The sequence below is a fragment of the Anastrepha obliqua genome, chromosome 1, assembly GCF_027943255.1.
Source record: "Anastrepha obliqua isolate idAnaObli1 chromosome 1, idAnaObli1_1.0, whole genome shotgun sequence".
In the NCBI taxonomy this organism is placed as follows: domain Eukaryota; kingdom Metazoa; phylum Arthropoda; class Insecta; order Diptera; family Tephritidae; genus Anastrepha; species Anastrepha obliqua.
In genome coordinates, this window is record NC_072892.1 from 89,263,493 (window position 1) to 89,284,340 (window position 20,848).

At 35.0% G+C, this 20,848-nt stretch overlaps 1 protein-coding gene and 1 pseudogene across 1 annotated transcript in view; one reads left to right on the plus strand and one right to left on the minus strand.

Annotated features, from left to right (window-relative positions):
- LOC129235883 (uncharacterized) overlaps positions 1 to 20,848 on the minus strand; it is a 272,445-nt gene that overhangs the window by 91,607 nt on the left and 159,990 nt on the right. The window contains exon 9 of the mRNA XM_054869947.1: positions 11,260 to 11,390. Within this exon, the coding sequence (XP_054725922.1) occupies positions 11,260 to 11,390 (131 nt within the window). The remainder of the gene's footprint in view (positions 1 to 11,259; positions 11,391 to 20,848) is intronic.
- LOC129236629 (U6 spliceosomal RNA) lies at positions 13,419 to 13,509 on the plus strand (annotated as a pseudogene).

The following is a 20,848-nucleotide window of genomic DNA, read 5'->3' on the forward strand; positions in this document are numbered from 1 at the left end:
ACATAACATAACATAACATAACATAACATAACATAACATAACATAACATAACATAACATAACATAACATAACATAACATAACATAACATAACATAACATAACATAACATAACATAACATAACATAACATAACATAACATAACATAACATAACATAACATAACATAACATAACATAACATAACATAACATAACATAACATAACATAACATAACATAACATAACATAACATAACATATATTAGCATAATATAACATAACATAACATAACATAACATAACATAACATAACATAACATAACATAACATAACATAACATCTAGTGGGCGAAAATTCAGCAGATGTACTTGGTAAACTAACATCATTTTACATAACTTAACGTGTTTCTGGTTAGCATAAATTCCACTTGACTTAGGAAACATATAGAGCTGAAGGCTTTAGATTCCTAAGTCATCTATGATATTTTACGCAAATTCAGAGCCGTGAGAGGACCATGATGCCATATAATTTTATTTTACCTATTGAAACGAACCGTTATTCGCGGCCGTCGTAGTCGAATGGGTTGGAGAGAACGAATCTCGGTGAAACACAAAGAAAAACATTGAAAAACATTTTTCTAATACCGGTTGCCCCTCGGCATGCAATGGCAAAGCACCGAGTGTACTTCTGCCATGAAAAAGCTCCTGATAAAAAATATCTGCCGTTCAGGGTCGGCTTGAAACTGTAGGTCCCTCCATTTGTGGAACAACATCAAGACGCACGCCTCAAATAGGAGGAGGAGCTCGGCCAAACACCCAAAAGGGTGTACCCAAAAGGGTGTAGCCAAAAGGGTGCATATGTATATACATATACATATATATTCAAACTCAAATCTCTGCTGTACAGGCGAAAGCATACAAACGCGTCAAAGCGAAAATATAGACAAACCAAACAAGTAACCAAAAGAAAATATTGCTGGGAAATATCGCCGGTGAAATAGTGATGACGTGATGAATAACGATCTTTAATTTCTATAAAAACTAAGTAACTTAAGTCTCAGTCTAATAAAACTCTAAGAACGCACGTCGCCGTTGTGACAAAGAATAATGGTGCAGGGTTAATACGGAGTGAATCTTCCGCTAACCATGTATTTTTTAGTAAATTGATGTTCACCACTTATCACACAGATAAATAATAAAATACATACCATCTATTTTACTGATATGCCATACAAAATTAAAATATATTTACTATGTAGGTATGTATGTACATATATTTTTCAAATAAGTTTCAATTGAATTTTAATGTTAATTTAACAGCAAAAAATTGTTTTGCCTGTCAGGCCCTACAACCACAGATAGTGCATCGAATGTTAAAATATTCCAAAACAACAAAGTCTGCACATACATATGTATGTACGTTGAAAACAGAATTTCCGCATGAAAATTGGGCATTATCGTTACTGCCAGAAATGTGAAAAATTTATTTTTCTCCTTAAAGCAAAACAAGCCGAGTTATGAAGCCGTGAATGTATGTAATTGTATTGTTTATGCTTTTGTGCATGCGCATGTGCATTTTCGTTTAGCTGCTTTCCACAACAGCGTCAAAATGGAAAATATACACTCTGTAAATAAATGCAGGAACGTGAAAAATAAGGAAAAACAAATAAAGTAAAGAATATCATAACAAATGCTGCAAACACCACCATGCACAAATAATTGTATGAGGATGAATGTGTGCAAACGTTGTACCCACTAAGCAACGATAACCGAATTTCTAGAAATTTAAATTATATATATACATACATATGTATGTAAATAGAAATTGAAATTAATTTTGTAAAAACAGAAGAGTTTATAATGTTTTTTTGCTATGAAGTGAATACCAAACCACACTGCGTTAAATAAAAATAACACAGAGACTTATTGTTGATTTTGTTTCTCACATAATTTTAATAACATTTTAAGAAAATATAGTCCATTTTCTTACAAAAACCACACAAATTCAAGTTTTAAACTTTGATCAAATTTGAAAAAAAAATTAAACACATTTTTCTAAAAACTTGCAAGTTTTTAATCAGAATTTTTAAAAAAGTTTAACTTCCCGGCTCTATAGCTCATCAAATTTTAGCGCAATAAGGCGCAAGTTTTAAGTGGTTCAAACATCGCGCTGATATTTTGACATTTTTTATGAGCCTTCATTAGAAAACACATTTTTGCATTTTTAATAAATTGAGAATCATTTGAATTTAATAATTCGAAAACTATTTCAATCTTTTCAAAATATTTAGCATAACATCTCGACTGGACGTACCAGCCATCTTCTTCACCGTTTCATAAGTCCCTGTCGTTTCGCCTGAGTGGCGCAGAACCCTTGGTGGAAAGATTTTTACAGGTGTGGCCAATATCGAACCGTTAACCGGCCCTCAGCGAATTTGACAGAATTATTTGATAGGCTGATGTAATAGGGGAGCTGCTTACAAAAAATCAGAGATTGTGTTGGTGATATATGAAAAAAATCGACGTCCAACGCCTGATTGGACGAGTCTGTAAATACGTGGGAAATGAGTTGACAGAATTCTGCTGCCAAGACCGAATGGCGTGGCAGCCAAAGTTTCTTGCCTAATTTCGTTATTCACAATTGCTAATAGCTAAACCTGCTCAATCTATCATTCTTGCGCAGAAGCATGGACGATACAAACATACAAGGAAGCAGCTTATAGAATGTTCGAGAAAAATATGCATAAAAGGTGGCACAAAATTATCACCGTATTGGAATATTTATATTTTTTGAAAAATGGCGTTCTACCACAGCCATATTTGACATGTGAACTAGGCTGCTGCAGTAAACAAACAGACAAGCAGTGGAGTGCGGGAAGGCCAAAATACAGATTTCCATCACTCGAAATCCATTTTTTTTGTCTTTGTAAAGAAGTTGTTGAGAAATAAATTGGATGATTAATTTTGTTCCCCTTATACATATGTGTGGTTAGAATAAAGAAACAGGCGACGTTGCCTGTTTGGTAATAGGTCCTTCGTTTATGAACATCTGAAGGGAAGTGCATAAAACTCTGGATATGATTGACACTTGGTGCTGTGCGAATGGGCTATCGGCAAACCCCACCAAGACTGGTATTGTCCTCTTTACCAGAAGGAGGAAGCTTGATGGGATTGTTCTGCCTAATCTAGAAGAATTCACAATCCATCTTTCCAAAGAAATCAAATATCTTGGAGTAATCCTCAATAGTAAACTCTGTTGGAAGTCACACGTAGAAGCTAAGACATCCAAAGCACTGACAACTTTCTGGTAGTGCAAAGGTGTCTTTGGGAAAACGTGGGGTCTTTCTCCTAGCAAGGCTGTGATAAGACCTATTATCACCTATGCATCAGTGGTCTGGATGAGTATACTCCCTCTCGTGGAAGTCAGGAGGATCTTATCAAGACTGCACTGCAATCTGTTGCACCAGAGCTTTTCCGACTACACTATCGTTGTTTCTGCCCGGCCTTCGGTCGAATCAGGCTTGTGGTCTTTGGCACTGATGTGTGAAAAAGCGACCAACTTGGCTGCTTGGCAAGACAAGATCCACTCAGATTTCTTTGGAGGTAGAATACATTTAAAGAAAATTAAAAAGGGAGCCCGAGTTCAGAACAATGGGCTTAATTGTGTCTGAGTGCTGTACTTGCTAATCTGTCCCGAGGAAGAGCACGCCTTTTTTCTTCTACGTTAGAAAGACAAAATGAGCTTGGTGTTCCTAACTCTCCCCGTTTATTTTGTAGATCCGCTTTGTAGAGCTAAAGTGACAGCTGTTTTCCAGGACCTTACTGAGAATTGGTTTTTCAGTGTTGTGACCCACAAAACTAATTTTTATTGTTACTGCATATAGCTCACAAACGGATTTACACTTACAATTTTTTTTTAGCTCTAGGTCAATTAAATAAATTTTTATTTGAAATGGTTAATGACAGACCATGTTGTTTATAGACTGCTGCACTTTTTGCAGATTCTTTAATGTGATGCCAAGGTACTAGTCATAAAATTTTTTTAGCTCAGGCTTACTGGGTATGTGAGAACTTGAATTAAGGAGTTACATGCTAAGTAGAAAGCTGAAACAAAAGGGCTAGAATAATAAAAATAAAATTCAGAAAAGCGAAAAATATACATGTATGGGTGTGAGTATGTAATATTTTTATGCATGTATATTTGTATTGTAGTTGCATGAGTATTTAGTTATTGTTTGTATTTTATTACTTTTGTTTTCTTAGCTGCCGTTGTTATGCTATCATTTTGTTGGTATAGTTTGAGCAAACAATTTTTGCATATGAACATCACCGCAAATAAAAAGGGAAATAAATGCATAAATGCATACCTACATACATACATATGTATATGCATATGCATACATACGTACATAAATATGCATGCTCAAAGAAGAGTTAGGCACCGCCAGAGCCATGAGAGACTAGCATTCGGTACAGCCCGAGTTCGAAAGGCACTGTGGGTATGAAATACGCAATATTTTATTAATGCACATTAATAACTATGGCACATTATTTTAAGCATGTATTTGTTTCTTATTTAATTTTAATATTTTTTTATTAAACTCCTTTTTGTTCTTCTACAAAAATCGAAAGATTTATAATTTTTGCTAATGGCGTCGAACGCAAAACATATTTGAGAATGGTGAATTAGACAACAGCAGTATACAAACAGACAAGCAATCGAGCGAAGATTTCCATCAATCAAAATCAATTTTTTTTACTTCGTTCAAAAGTTATTCAAAAACAAAATTTGAAGGGTCATTTAGCGCCTATTTTTAATTTTCAAACTGGAAATAAAAATAGATTTAATAAATTTTCATAATTCCAACTTTTTAATCAGAGTTTTCAAAGAAATTTTGAGTATGGAGCTTTATAGCCTATGTGATTTTGGCACATTAAAGTGTAAATTATGAGTCGTTATAAAATCACTTTGATTTTTGAAGTGGCGGTCGAAGTGTCCAAGAAGCGAAAACGAAATGCTTTGTTTTTACAGAAGAATACCGTCAACAGAAACAATTATCAAAACTCTACGCGAATTTCAGTCCTGAGAAATTTTCTAAAGTAATAAATAGTAATAGTAAGTTATAGTAAATGAAGTAAATAAAGTAATATAAAGTAATAAATAATTTTAGTAATAAATTTAACTTAATTAGGAAAGAACTAATTGTCAATAAGTCCGAATGCTATAATTATTTAACACACTCTAAAAATTTGTTTTGCAATAGCGATCGCCCTTAGCGAACAATGGCAAACCTCCGAGTGAATTTCTACCAGAGAAAAGCTTATCATAAAAAAACCATGGCCATTCGGAGACGGCGTAAAACTATTCCTCGCTCTACTTATAGGAGATCATCACGACACGCGCAACAAAAAGCTCGGCCAAGCACCTTACGAATGATGTGCTATGTATGCATGTGTGTGTATTTATATATATGTATATATTTTTATGTCTGTATGTGTTCTGAGTAAAACAGGGAAAAGTTTGGATCCACGAAAAATACCCATGCAACAAAGAGATATTACAAAAAAAAAAGAAAAACAACAAATAAATACTGTAAGGATGTGAATCGTACACATTCCCATTCAAACCCTCTCAACACTGCTGTACGTAGTATGGTATGTGTGTACGTTTAACTGGCAGTGTTGGCAAACGACTTCGGTGGCATACGTGAACATCCGGTTACTATCTTGCCACATTAAGCTGCATTCATACGCGTGCACAAACATACAAAAAGCGCATATGCGTGTAAAAGTGTTCTGGTATATAGAATATATCTGTGTGTGTACATCTATGTATTTATGTATGAATTTGCGTGCTAGTGCTGAGAGGATGCCCCAGTCTGGATTTCTTTCTTTCATGAAAATGCACTGGAAATTTGTCATAAAATGAATAATAACTGCATTTATATGAGCTGTTTTACCCGTAAGCAAAATGTGAGTAGTTATTTTGTGACAAAAGACAAATAGAAAGCAGCAACATTTCACGAAATGTGAGCAGCTTACTCAGTTCAGCTCTGTGGGTGTCGCTTAAATTGTATTCACCGTGATATTTTCGCCTTTTTATTATTAAACTTCTTTTTTACTATTTTTGCAGTTTCATCTGATGCACGATGCATGGTGCATCATGGTATGTGGCATGCACTGCCTTGCTGTTGCTATATATCTACATGTGTAGATGCGAGTGTATGCACATTGGTCTATTTGTATCCTTTTAATGCTCATACGATAGTGTAAAGCAATAGTGGTGCAGTAAATTTTGCGAGCTTGAGTTATTTTTGGTAATATTTATGAAAAGTGGGTGCTTTAAAAGCTTTTTATCAGTGAATGGCTTGCCATATTCTGGGTGATTCATTGTTTAGTGAGTTACAAGAAATAGTTTTGTACGCATTTTAAAGAATATCTCTAACCACTTTTTTTATAATTAACAAGTATTGCTTTTCATATATACAAGTTTTGGAGCAAATAAATTTACCTGAAGACCAAAAATGCACTAAGCGCTTTCAGCTTTTTTAGATTTAGTAGTTCCAGGTTATGAAGGCTAGAAGAGTTGCACACTCTACTACTGTTCTATTCTACTGTTAATAAATTGTTTTCTATTATATTTGGTGTTGTGTAGAGCAGCAATTTTGCCCCTAATTCATGCAAAGTGGCGTTAAAGTAATGTCAGAGTATGAATAGGCTGCTATTGCGTTGGAAATATGATAATAAAAATCAAAGAGTTTGCATTGTTTTCACGAAACGCTTATTTGAGGATGTAAAACTGATAGCATTAACCCCATTATGTTTTAGTACGCTAACAGCATTCTTCGTTGCAACGACGACGGGCATTTTTGAATACATTTACTTGTGGTGGCTCATAGAAGAAGTGCATTGGCTGGGATTCGTAATAATGTCTATTGGGCAATTTTTGGCAAACTATAATGTCTTTATTAAATAACTGGTGGAGATGTTAGTGAGGTGTTAAGAAACACTCTTTATAACTCCAAATTATTCGGGAAATAATAATTTCGTAATTATTTGCCTTCAAAATGCCCTCGGGAACTTCACTATAATTTGGCACATTACACTATATATTATTTTACACTTCACTAAAATACACTAAATTTACACTCACACGCGTGTTTCTACTTATTTTTATCCTTATATTCCAATTATTTTCATTAAAATTAAATGCAAATACATTTGACCATACCATCACTTTACAATTTTAAACGCGAATAAGAAGAAGTTGGAATGACAACATTATGGTGTTGCTGGATACCTGCAAATGAAAACTAAAATATGAACAGAAATGAACTAATTTAGTTTAGTGTTAATGATGGGGATGGAGGTTATTGTGCCTCCTTATTTTAATTTTGGGTTCAATGGTTTTAACACGGAAAGGAGTTCTACGCAAAAATACTATGGGTTGCGCAGCCAGAGTTGGACTGATGAGGGTTATTTTTTTGAAGACTCGCCACAGGCCGCCCATGCGAAAAAATTCTATGCAAAAATTCTACAAATTTACAAAAATATGTCTCAAATTTAAAGTACAGCAAAAAATACTGCAATTTTACAATCAACCCTTCACTGAACATCTCTGCATACGAGCTTCGTTTTTATTTCAGGTGTATGACAACACCAACTGTTCACTAAATTACAGAACTTTAACATTAAATTACTTAAAAACTATAAGCCTTCGGCGGGTGCGGTTTTCAGTTTTAAGATGGGGATACACACCTCTTTTAACCTTTTTTTTTCAAAGCAATAGACATTATACTAAATATTTCCCAGTGCATTTATCTTATATTATTGTATATATCTTTATTTAATACCTTTAATTAAAAAGGGCAAGGAGCAATACTGAAAAACGGAAGTCTTTGCTGATCATTTGGAAAAAACGCTTAAGCCACATGAAGCACACAGCTGAAAATCAGTTCTCTTTGTCTTCGTCTGCAGAGATAAAGCGTGAAATAAATATCCTTAAATCTAAAGAAGCACTCGGCTTCCATCTTATCGCTGCAGAAACTTTAAAAAATCTTCCTCCAAAACTTCAATTAAGCTAACAAAAATTATAAACGCATGCCTTAGGCTAAGATATGCGCCGACGTATTGGAAAGTATCAGAAGTATTTATGAAGTGTCATCATACCGTCCGATCTCCTTGCTATCTATAATGCCCAAACTACTCGATGAAATAATCCTGCAGCGGTTGAAGCCTTTGATTGAAAACAAACGCCTTATTCCTACTCATCAGTGCGGATTTCGAACAAAGCACTGCACATTGAACAAGTGCATAGGATCACAAATGTGATAAAAGAAGCAATCAAAAATAAGAAAGTGTGCTCTTCCATATTTCTCGATGTTACCCAGGCCTTCGACAAAGTATGGACTACTCCATAAGCTTAAAATCTGGCCTCCGAGTGAGTTTTCAGACATATTTACTTCATGTCTTCTTCTTCTTATTTGGCGCGATAACCGCTTACGCGATTTTGGCCGAGATTAACAAAGCGCGCCAGTCGTTTCTTTCTCGTGCTAACCGGCGCCAATTGGACACACCAAGTGAAGCCAAGTCCTTCTCCACCTGATCTTTCCAACGCAGAGGAGGCCTTCCTCTTCCTCTGCTACCACCAGCTGGTACCGCATCGAATACTTTCAAAGCCGGAGCGTTAGTATCCATTTGGACGACATGACCCAGCCAACGTAGCCGCTGGATCTTTATTCGCTGCGCTATGCCTATGTCGTCGTAAAGCTCATACAGCTCATCGTTCCATCGTCTGCAATATTCGCCGTTGCACACGTGCAAAGGTCCGAAAATCTTACGCAGAATCTTTCTCTCGAATACTCCAAGCGTCGCTTCATCGGATGTTGTCATCGTCCACCATCGTCTTTTACAAATTCGAAATGATAACTGTCAACAGTGACGTGGGTGCCGATACGCGAGTGCGCCGACTGTTTGTTTGAAGACAGGAGGTACTTCGTTTTGTCCTCGTTCACCACTAGACCCATTCGCTTTGCTTCTTTATCCAGTTTGGAGAAGGCAGAACTAACAGCGCGGTTATTAAGGCCGATGATGTCAATATCAAGCCTAAAGCCAATTAAAACCGAGGTTTCACAAGGCAGTTTCTTGGGCCCTATACTTTATGTAATTTTCACGTCTGACCTACCGGCCTCTAAGACTAACACTACAGCTGCCTTTGCTGATGAATCATGTATTTAACAATCGGAGACGATTCGTAATTTTTCGTAAACTTCAGGAAGATGTACTACAAAGTGGCGTATAAAATTTAACGAAGCAAAATCACTTCATTTTACGAATAAAAAAATTCAATATCATCCTGTATATGTACATACATATCAGGCATGCAATTTCCATACTTCAATACTGCGGAGTACTTAGGAATAACGCTTGATGCCAAACTCTGTTGGAAAGAGCACGTTAAAATAAAACATGCGGAGTTGCAAAAATAAAATATGTAAAAATCAAACTGGCTTACTAGAATAAGCTCACCTCTTTCAATATAAAACAAACTTTTAACTTTGTAGACTTATGGCAGCTGTGGGGCTGTGTCAAACAAACTCATCTTGAAAAAATTCAACGATTTCAAAACAAATTCATAAAAACCGCAGTAAACGCACCATGGTATGTGAGGAATTCTGATTTACATAGTGACCTTAATATGTCATCAGTATAAGAAGTTATGAAACATTTCGCTGCAGCTCATGCCGAAAGGCTCGAAAAACATACCAGCCCGGAGGCTCGCAACTTGCCAATCTAGATGAGCAGTGGCGGAGACTTAAACGAAAAAAACAAAATGATCTTGTTCCTAAAATTCTAACGGCTGGCAAACAGATGTAAACTTCTGTCAGCTGTCTTCCAGTATTTCATGTAAATACTGTCGCATTTAATAGAAAAATATTACTTGATAGTGTGAACTAGGTGTAATAGAATGAAATGTATTTAAGTATTTATAATATTTCAATAAAAAAGATAATTAATATTCTGTTTTTGTCCCAATACAGTGCTCAAATTAAAGTTAAAGTCATTCAAGTTTTTTTTGTTTAATTTTCAATTTTTTTTCCATATCAAAAAGTAAAATTTGTCATATTGAACTTCAAATATTTTTTTCTAAGGTGCATTTAATAAAACTTAGAATTAAAAAATTAACTTTGTTTCACAAGTCTTGATCATAATTTTGCACAAGAGGCACCAAGAAAAATTGTATGCTCTCTGCACAAGTTTTTTTACACCCGGTATGATGTTTTAGTCATTCGGCCATTTAGGCATAAATTGTCCTATTTATTTTTTAAAATTCTTTGTTATTATATTCTTCATTCCCAACAGTTGTTGCTTGAACGCTTTAAATATTGTATTATTTGTAGTCTTCAGCAGAAACTATATCTTAATAACTAAAATTCTCCCTTAACTAAACTGCAACTGAATCAATTTCGATATTTCTACATTCTTCATTATTTAATAGCTTTAATTTGTTAATATTAAATTCAAAACACAAAATACTCACAAAATTAAATCCGAACAAAATTTCACTCAAAAACATTTTTCACAAATATTCTTCGATTATATTCTATAGCGGCACTTCAAAGTAGTCTACGCAGCTAAAGGCTGCACATGAAAATTTTGCAAACTGTCATCAAAATTTCAAACTTTTTATCCCGAATTTTTAGGATAATTTTAGGTATGCGGTTTTATAGCTCTTTCCATTTTTGTGTTAATGTGCAAGTTAAAAGTGACTACAAAACTCTGATTATAATGCTTTTGACAATTTCTTTTGCTTACAGTGTCGCGCATTTTCATCCAGACAAAGAACGTTCGAAAATTTTGTTTTAAGATATTCCTTGAATCACAAAACAAAGCATTGCACATCACCCACCTCACTCTAAGTCAATTTTTAACAAAGCCTTTTCTTTTTCTCAAGCAAATAACACATATCCTAAATTTGATTATACAAGGTGGCTGACAATTTATCATCCCATTTTATTGTTGCATAACTTTTTTGCTAAGTCCAAGATATACAAAAAAGGCAAAATTAAGTGACAGAAACCTTTATTTTGACCTTTGCTCGCTCCATTGCTTGTCTGTTGGTGTATTAAAATTATAAATTTTCCGATAGGGTTTAGTTTAAAAATACTTTGATATTAGTGCCACCCTGTGCGTGCAAAAAATAAAGGTACTTAGTCATATAGATTGGTAGAGAAATATCAGGAGCATTGATAAATAAATAGGTGTGTTTGTATATGCAAAACTTACATCATGTGACCACGTTATGCGGTGCTCCTTCGGGTTGGCCTTGATGTGGCACTCAAAGTAAACATCATCGCCTTCTTTAATGTCATCCGGTTTGAGTGTTGAGCCCAACGATAATGTCACTTGTGGTGGATCTATATGCAAAATCATTTCCCATTTGTTTTAGTTTGCAATGCAATTGCACCCATGTTGTTGTTGGCAGCATTCAAAGTTGCACGGTGCCACGTTTATTGTTCGGTTTGATGTTAGTAGCCAGATGACATTGGCAGCATGTTTCAGTCGGTATTCAGATTGGCCATGGCAATGTAGACAGAGTTATTATTTTTTTTATTTTTTCCATATTTTATTTGCATTTATTGAAGTGCAAATGGCAAAGGTTGAGTATAGAAAAGAGAAAAAGGAAATAATTGTAGTTAAATTATTTTTACAATGATTTCGGCTAAGCAGATGGTAATAGTGCGTATAGCAGTGGTAATAATATAGTAGTGTGTATTGTATAACAATTTTAATTTTTGGCAAATAACTAAAAATACACATTTGGTGGATAAATATTTATATCTTGGTACACAGTAAGTTTTTATTTATTTGTTCCCACAGGAATAACAACTAAAGTCGAGTTAGGACGAAACTGGGTTATCACTGCTAATTTCCTGCATTCCAATGCAGCATCACTCAGAACTATATCGATGTGGCTGCAAAAATTAATTTTTTTTTGCCTATAAATCTAAACAACTAAAGTCGATATTCTGTTTTCATGATTTTGGAATGACAGCCTAACTTAATTTATTCCACAATTTTTTCAAAAAAGTTTCTTAAATAGAATTAGGATTTTTTCCGAGTTGTACCGAGACGTATCAAAATTTGGAGTGTGATTCGGATTATGGCTTAATGGAACGCAAAGAGAAAAAAAATCAGCGTTGAGATTCAATGTGAGATCGGTTCAGACCAAAACGAACGTAGATGAAATGAGAGCAAATAATTTTTTATTGTAATTTCCCTGATTATTGAAATCGAATGAACCTTGGAGCCATTTAAACTACCTAAGATAGGCAAAATAGCAAATTCTTCTATCTGTAATAAAGCTTTACAAGTGATCAGCGCTATCCCTGTTTATCCTCTTGATATGAAAATTTTAATCGATCTATAATTTCTGGCTTTTTATGAAAATTTCAATGATCATTCAAATTAACCCGATAATGTAGGTAGGTGAAGATCTAGATGTTAATGCGTAATTTTTGTAATCCTTTGTTTTTCATGAAGATTTCGGTAATGTAGATCAGAATTAATAAGAAAAACGTGTTTGTCTGATTTATATTTTTATGATCTTTAATTATTACTAATAAAATCAGTTCAGGTGGAAATTCCATAGATATATAAAAACATAACTATTTTCGTAAAAAAATTGTATTTCCAACTACTAATATTTTCCTTTGCATGAAATGAAATTATATTTTTATATTATACTTAGTTCTGCCATAAGTTCTGTTTCAAGTTAAGTCCGTTATAGATATGAAATTGTAAAACTTTTTTAATGAAGTTAATTTTATTTAATCAGTAAATACTACATTTTTTTGTTTTTTAATTTTACACTCTCCAAATTTCTAAGAGGTTTTTGACAAGCCATATTCTCCAATTTTAACCACAAACTGTAGTCCAATGGTTTCTGATCTCGACTTGCAAAAGGCCAATCTTCTGTGGCTATGAACCCAGGAATATTGTTAGCCACTGGTAGATGGTTTTTGCCTCATGGGCCGTAGCGGTATTTTGCTGGAAGATCCAATCCATTCAAAAGAGTGTTGCTCAACTGCTTCATTACACCTTCTAAGACCCACCTAATCATTTCGGAGGCTGGATGGTGGTGGTACGTCTTTAGAAGTTTTATCATAGATTTTGTCGTTTTGCTTATGAAAAACTTCTTCAACAGTAAAAACTTTCAGATCTGCAAAATGAATATTTTCATGGTCGTTGACCACATGGTCAAACCATACTCCTTCACGACAACGCCAGGCCCCATGTTGCACAAGTCGTCAAAGCCGCACTCGAAAAGCTCGAACGAGAGGTCCTTCAGCAGCCGCCGTATTCTCCAAACGGTGCACCGACCGATTGCCATCTTTTCCGCTCCCTGTCAAAACATACGAAGGGCCACCTTTGGTGGCAAGCAACTGTAAACAGCAACAGCGAATATATAATTGAAGATTAGCATGGCCCCTGCGCAAGGATGACACGCAAAATCGTGAAGCGTTCCACATTTTTAAACAAAATCAGACACATTATCACACAACACTACCCAAAAATTATTTTAATATGGGTGCCTGGGCACAATAATATTGTTGGGAACAGCCTCGCTGACCAATCCGCGAAACAAGCTCATCGAAGCCCAGTAACTAGCACAGACAATTTCAACTTACTCGATATTAAAAATCATATCAAACAACACTTCTACAACAAACAACTCCTTGAATGGAATCTAACCAATGACTGGTACAAAAACGTTAACTACACAAAGACCAATATAACAGATTTTCTACAAAAAACTAATAAAAAACCTTCACGACTAGACATTATAAAATTCGAACGCCTTAGGTTAGGACACACGAAAATAACACATGGCCATCTTATGAATAACACAAACCCATTATATTGTACTTGCAACACAGATATCTTAGTCACAGTAACTCATCTTCTACTGAGTTGCCCCCTGTATGCTACCTGTAGGGAACAAATATTCACTAACACAAACCCAATTTCACACCTCTCAGTCCCTTCTCCTGAGTCAATATCCCTAATAACAAAATTCCTCAAAAGAACCAATCTTTACCATAAGATTTAAAGTAAAATTGTATCTACTAAGTTTAAGAACGGAAGTATGCATATGTATATAAAATTATCGAGCTTAAGGCCTCGCTGCTATAGCTCCTAACTTAAAATAGCTTATAAGATTTATGTTGTAAGCTAATTTTATATAAATAAATAAAATATAATTGATTAACTTATTGATGGAATTATTGGTTTTTGTTTAAATAAAAGTCTTCAGTAAGAACGCTATCGACTTATTCCCCAACTTAATACATTAAGATTTAAACGTCAACGATTTGAACCATTTGAATATTTGGAAAGGTGGTTTCTAAAGAAGCTCTCAGTAGTCCCAAGGGAACAGGCCAGTCTAAAGCAGAAGCACGCATTGGATTGTGTCCTTATCAAGGCTGCCTTCTTTCCGGCTTGAAAAATATTAGTCGCGATTTTTTGGTAATGAAAAAAAGATGTATATATATTTATTTGCCAAGCAAAAACTTTGAGAGAGTAAATAGACAGCTGATACATATTGAATTTTGCATACAAATATTTCTCGTCATACGAAGGCTAATGTTAAGAACAGTATTGTCATGAGCTCCGTATAAAAAAACTAACCCGCTTTAACCTTCTGAAAACAAAAGAAGAACAAGCCATGCTTGAATAAACAAAGCTAGGATTGGATAACACCATAACTTTCTCTATTAAAATAAAAAATAAAATACCGAAAAAGTTTCGCGTAAACACAAAAACTTGTGGAGTTTTTATAATACTGATTTTTTGTACATATATTTGTATATTACAGATCATAATTAATAAAATTCATTCCAATAATATTTAAGTTTTGAATTAACATTTTACCATAAGTCCTCAAACTCTTAAGAAAACGCCCTTTACAAGATTTATGAAAATTCGAAAATTGTTCACCAAATTTTTAATTTTTAATCGGGCTTTCCAGAAAAATTTAAGTTCGCAGTTTTATAGCCCGTACCCTGAGAAGTGGCTCAAAATTCTTCCTTATGTTTGATAATTTTGTCCCCTAATGTTGTTGCATATTTTCTCCATTTAAGAAGTCGTGAATTTTTTATGAACATATTTCCATTTTTTAAATTTTGGTATAAAATGTGCAGTTTTTATTTATTTGACTTTTTGCGAGATAATGAGCCATAATTTTATATAGAAAAAAAATTAACATTAAGAACTGCTGTATTTATTTCGCGGGCTGCAAATGCACATAATTCATCTTGCAGAAAAACTGTTTTGAAAATTTAATTAGCTTAATGCCATGAACCATTATTTTCAACCTACTTGCAATATATACATACATACATATCTGCATCGTTTTTATTATTGGCTTAGCTTTTTGCCGTCTTGCAATTTTAAAGAGCTCTTTTTATATTTTGCTTTTGCAGCTTGCAGTTGAAACTTTAGTGCAACTTTCTGCTGTCACAAAAGTTTTGCTGGAACAGAAAGTTTTTCGCAGTTCCACAACTTTTTTTTCGTTTTAAAAAACTTTTTTTTAATTTTTTCCCCGCTAAAGCCTTATATTCGAAAGTTACATTTTTTGCTTCCCTTTAAAAAAAAAAATAATTATGTTGTGCGCTGCAGTTTGTTTTGTATGTGATTTATTTCATTAAGTAAATTAAAATGCGAAGTTGTGGTCGCAAATTATTGTATTTAAAATTTGCTCGTTTTAAAAATGAATTCGATATTGACAATACCCAGAATTTTTCTAAAAACTCATAGCGAAAAGGTAAACATTTTGATGAACATTTTTTGCAATTTGTTAAATTTTTGTGAATTTTATACAATATTTGAGGCTTTGATGATATGGTTGTAGATTGCACTACACTTTTATGAAAACTTGTAAGAAATTTAAAACTGCGCAATTCCTGTTCCTATTATTATGCACTCAGGTGTATACATGCATATTATATACTAGCAAACCCGGCCCCCTTCGCTGGGCACACTAAAATAGAATAGATATGGTTTAGAACAGAAAATATATGGTTTTCATATTATTTATTTCTTTATTCTTTATTCAAGCGCTTTGGCATAAGCAATATTTTTTGTTTTTCTATTTGTTTTTGAGTAAATTATAAAATATAAATTAAAAATCAGGAAAAAAGAAGATTGTTTTTAAATTTCAAATCAACGCATATGAATAACTAAGAAACAATCGTCTTTTTTCCTGATCATCCATGAATTTTTCGTTATGTTTTATTAAGCATTGGAGCTTTTTTAACCATTATCCATTTATATTTTTCAAAAAAAAAAAAAACGAAAAAAATTGTTTTTCCCACGAACACATAATTTCATTCGGATTTCACATTAAATTCTCAAATTTCGTAAGAAATTATTCACTGTTCCAAAATCCACTCCAAAAAAAATCACAAACAATTTTTACATTTTGCACTTACGTTTTTTCCTTATGGCATCCAAATCAGAAAGAAATATTGACACATTGTAACTCACACTGTCAATTTGACAGTTCAGTTCCGCCCCAAGCGTTAAAAAAGTAAGCGACATTATGGCTGGCTCAAAAGAACGCTGTACCCGTTGCCACTGATCCGAATTACCAATGTGCATAAGTTTGGTTTAATTCGGTGCAAAGACACGGCGGGTCCACGTTTTGGCATATATTTCGAGACCCTAGTCATCAATAGGTATGAAAATTACCCCGTATTAAAGCACTTATCAACAGCTTTCATTCTATATCCATATTGTACAAACACATTCTAGGGTCCACGTTTTGGTCTCTATCTCGAGACCCTAGTCACGGAGCGGATGGAAGTACTCTGAACTAAAGCATTCACCAACAGCTTCCATTTGATACCCATATTGTACATACACATCCGAAGGTTACCCTGGTCCACGTTTTGACCTATATCTCGAGACCCTATCTACCAATAGGTATCCAAACTATACGGAAACCATCTTTAATACCTCCTTAACAATGTGTGTAAGTTTGGTTTCATTCGGTGCAAAGACACGGCGGGTCCACGTTTTGGCATATATTTCCAGACCCTAGTCATCAATAGGTATGAAAATTACCCCGTATTAAAGCACTTATCAACAGCTTTCATTTGATACCCATATTGTACATACACAACCAAAGGTTACCCGGGTCCACGTTTTCACCTATATCTGGAACCTCAGTCACGGAGCGGCATGAAAAATACTCTGTACTAAAGCATTCACCAACAGCTTCAATTTGGTACCCATATTGTACATACACATCCGAAGGTTACCCGGGTCCACGTTTTGACCTATATCTCGAGCCCTATCCACCAATAGGTATCCAAACTATACGGAAACCATCTTCAATACCTTCTTAACAATGTGTGTAAGTTTGGTTTAATTCGGTGCAGACACGGCCGGTTAGCGAACACACACAAAAAGTTGACTTTATTTTATATATAAGATTTTTTTCAGTTTGTGTCCGAAAAATCCAAATATCTTACGGAACCCTATTTTTTCCAAAATAAAATGTAATCCATGTTACTCGTGGATAATGTAGTTTTCGAATGGTGAAAGAATTTTTAAAATCGGTCCAGTAGTTTTTGAGCCTATTCGTTACAAACAAACAAACAAACAAACAAACAAACAAACAAACAAAGTTTTCCTCTTTATAATATTAGTATAGATAAATCACTCTTCATAAAAATAAATAAATTGGCCCTGTTTTTTTCATCAACAAGTTTAAAATCTGCCGCAACATATCACTTAAATTAAACTATTTCGGAAAAACACTAAGATTTACTAGCCCTGGGCTGATTTTAAAGTAAAAATTGAGTTTTTTTATAAAACAAGTTAGTTTTTCAATTTCAGCTGATAGAAAAGTTTAAGCTTAAAAAATTTGCTTGAAAACATTTAAAATTTTTTTCAACAGAATTAAAATAATTGTTTGCCTTTTTCGTAAGATATTTTTAGGGGAAACTTGAACAACTCAACCAAATCTCAACTCATTTAGACTTCTAAAGTACCATTTGGATGGTATTTCTTCTACTTTTCATTAATTTCTTCTTCGAAAATTAATATATTTTCGTTTGAATTTTTTGTTTTAAGTATTATTATTTTCAATCTGTTGAAATTTTTTTAAGTTAAAACTTTCAAGGTAAAAGTTGAGAATCAAGATCATCAAACTATGGAATTTCTCAGTAACAATGTTCGCAATAACAAAAGTCGCTTTAAAATAACACCACGTTATACACATAACAAAACACAACAACCAGACCATCCAGTTCCTATGTAAAGTCGGTCGCTCAGTTCGTCCACATCATATTTTTTCGGCCATATAGTTTTCGAGATATCGCAAATATTGCGTTCCGCACCAACGATTCATACTCTGCTCTCATTGCCTCTTTCCACCTGTCAACATCTTTAGAGTTTAGCGCCTCACTGACCGTGCTCGGATTTTCAATAACAGAGTTCAGCATCCAGCCTCTGTACAAAAGACTTTTCTCGGCTTTCCTACACCTCCTGTACGCACCATTTTTGGCCTTCCTCGCTTGCTCTTGCTAATGTTTACAGCAACAGCCTCCTCGTAGTCAGACTCAGTCTCAGCTCCTTCATGTTCTTCACGCTCGATGCCTTCGTCTTCACGCTCGTCACGTCTGTCTTCGCTTACTAACGCTTCTTCCGCGCTACTTGGTTTTGCTTGAAGTTCAATAAAAAATGGTTCTTCGTTGACATCACTGACCTTAAATTTAATTCAAGTGACTTTTTAAAAAATATAACATTACGCGCAATTGTGATTTGATTCGTTTGTAAGTTAATTAATCGATAACCTTTCGTAGTTGAGTGATAGCCAACAAACTTTAGCTTAATCCCTTTCGGTAAAAACTTACTACCGCGTGGTTTTGGTCCCTTTTGCAGAACCACTGCATCACAACCAAACGTACGTGGATATGCAACCGATGGTTTCCACCCATGCCATTTCTCGTAAAGTGTAACTGCCCCTAAAACTTTTGTATGACACCTGTTTCTAATACATAGCGCCGTGCTTACCGCTTCAGCCCACAATGATTGTGGCATTTTAGAAGAGCTTAATAAGCATCGCGCCATTTCCACCAAAGTTCTGTTAGCTCTTTCAGCCACACCGTTTTGCTGAGGGCTGTACGGCACAGTGGTTTGATGCCGAACCCCTTCTTCACGTAACCAATTTCGATACTGAGAGTTGACGAATTCTCTCCTATTTTCAATACGAATCGTTTTTATTTGGCGGCCAGCCTGCTTCTCCGCGGCCGCAGCAAAAAGTTTAAGCATATCAAATGCTTCGGATTTTTTTTTAAATAAACTGCAGTATATAGCGAGTAATCATCTATAAATGAGATAAAATACGATGCCCGCCAACCGAATTCACACCCATAGGCCCGCCCAAGTCCGTATGTACAAGTTCTAATACACTTGTGTAAACGCCGCTATAGTTCGCATAAGGCTTACTACGGATTTTGCATACCGCGCACGTGAAGCATTCAATGTGTTTTGAAATTTTAAAGTTCAAACCATTTACCATATTCATTTTTGAAAGTTTATTTATGTAAATCATTTGTATTTATGTGGCCAAACCGCCAATACTCGCGTCATCACTAACCCCATTTACACAGTCCACACTTTTGCTCACTGAAACGTTAGCAACATATATGTCATTTTCCAATGCACCAGTAAGAATTGTTTTTCTTTTTGTTTTTGTTTTGCATTATGGCATTATTTTCTGTAAATGTGATGACATTTCCACTCTCTGCAGCTTTAGCGATGGAAAAAAAATTGGAATGTAGATCAGGTACCTACAAAACGTCTCTCAAATTAACAGTTGTGTACTTTGTTTTCAGATTAACCGTGCCCTTTCCGCGTGCATAAACGCAAGCATCTGGAGCTAAAACTATTCTATGTTTTACACAAACAAGAGAACTAAACAATTGAATATCTTTGCACATGTGAGACGTTGCGCCACTGTCGATTATCCAAGTCTCGCTGAAATTCACCTCTTTCTCTACTAACGACCCAGCTTTATCATCTACGAGTGAATTATTAGATTGAAAAGTGCACTGAGAACGTATATGACCTCTCCGTCCCCACTTAAAGCACTTTACGCTGTTGTTGTACCTACTGGAAGTTGTGCTTTCGTTCGCTCTTCTATTTTCCTGTTGCCTTGTTCTGCAGCTGTTATCGCTGCCAGCGCCTCTGCCGCTACCGACACCAATCTCACTCCTTACGCCTCTGCTATTGCTGCTGATTTGTACCTCTGCCGCTGCTAATGTTTGTACTGCGAAAAATTCCAACGCGCCTTTTCAATTCGTTCGCCGAAAAAGCCGTTTCTGCGCTACTGCATTTGTCACCGTGCCTTTGCTCCTCTTCCAGAATCTTTGCGACGAGATTATCCAATTTAGGCAATGCGCCCCTGCTCTCGATTGCCACCACAAAATTCTCCATTTCATCTGGTAATGAGCAAAGCAACAAAATTGATAAAAAGTCGTCCTCCATGGATATGCCAACTTCTTTTAAGTCACCTACAATACAGCAGAACTCCTTCAATTGAGCTGAAAACTTTTCGCTGCTTCTGAATTGAAATCGCATCAGTTTTTTAAATAGGTTAACTTTCCTACATGCTGTATCTGCCTTGTAGAGCGCGTTCAACGTGTCCCATGCACTTTTTGCTGTGATACAGTTTTTAATATGTATCAGCTCACTTGGCTTGACGCTCAACGTTATAGTAGCCAGAAGCTTTCTGTCGCATACCATCCAGATGGGCTTTCCAGGCTCCTCCTCCGGAAACTTATCGACGACTGCCCTCCACAAA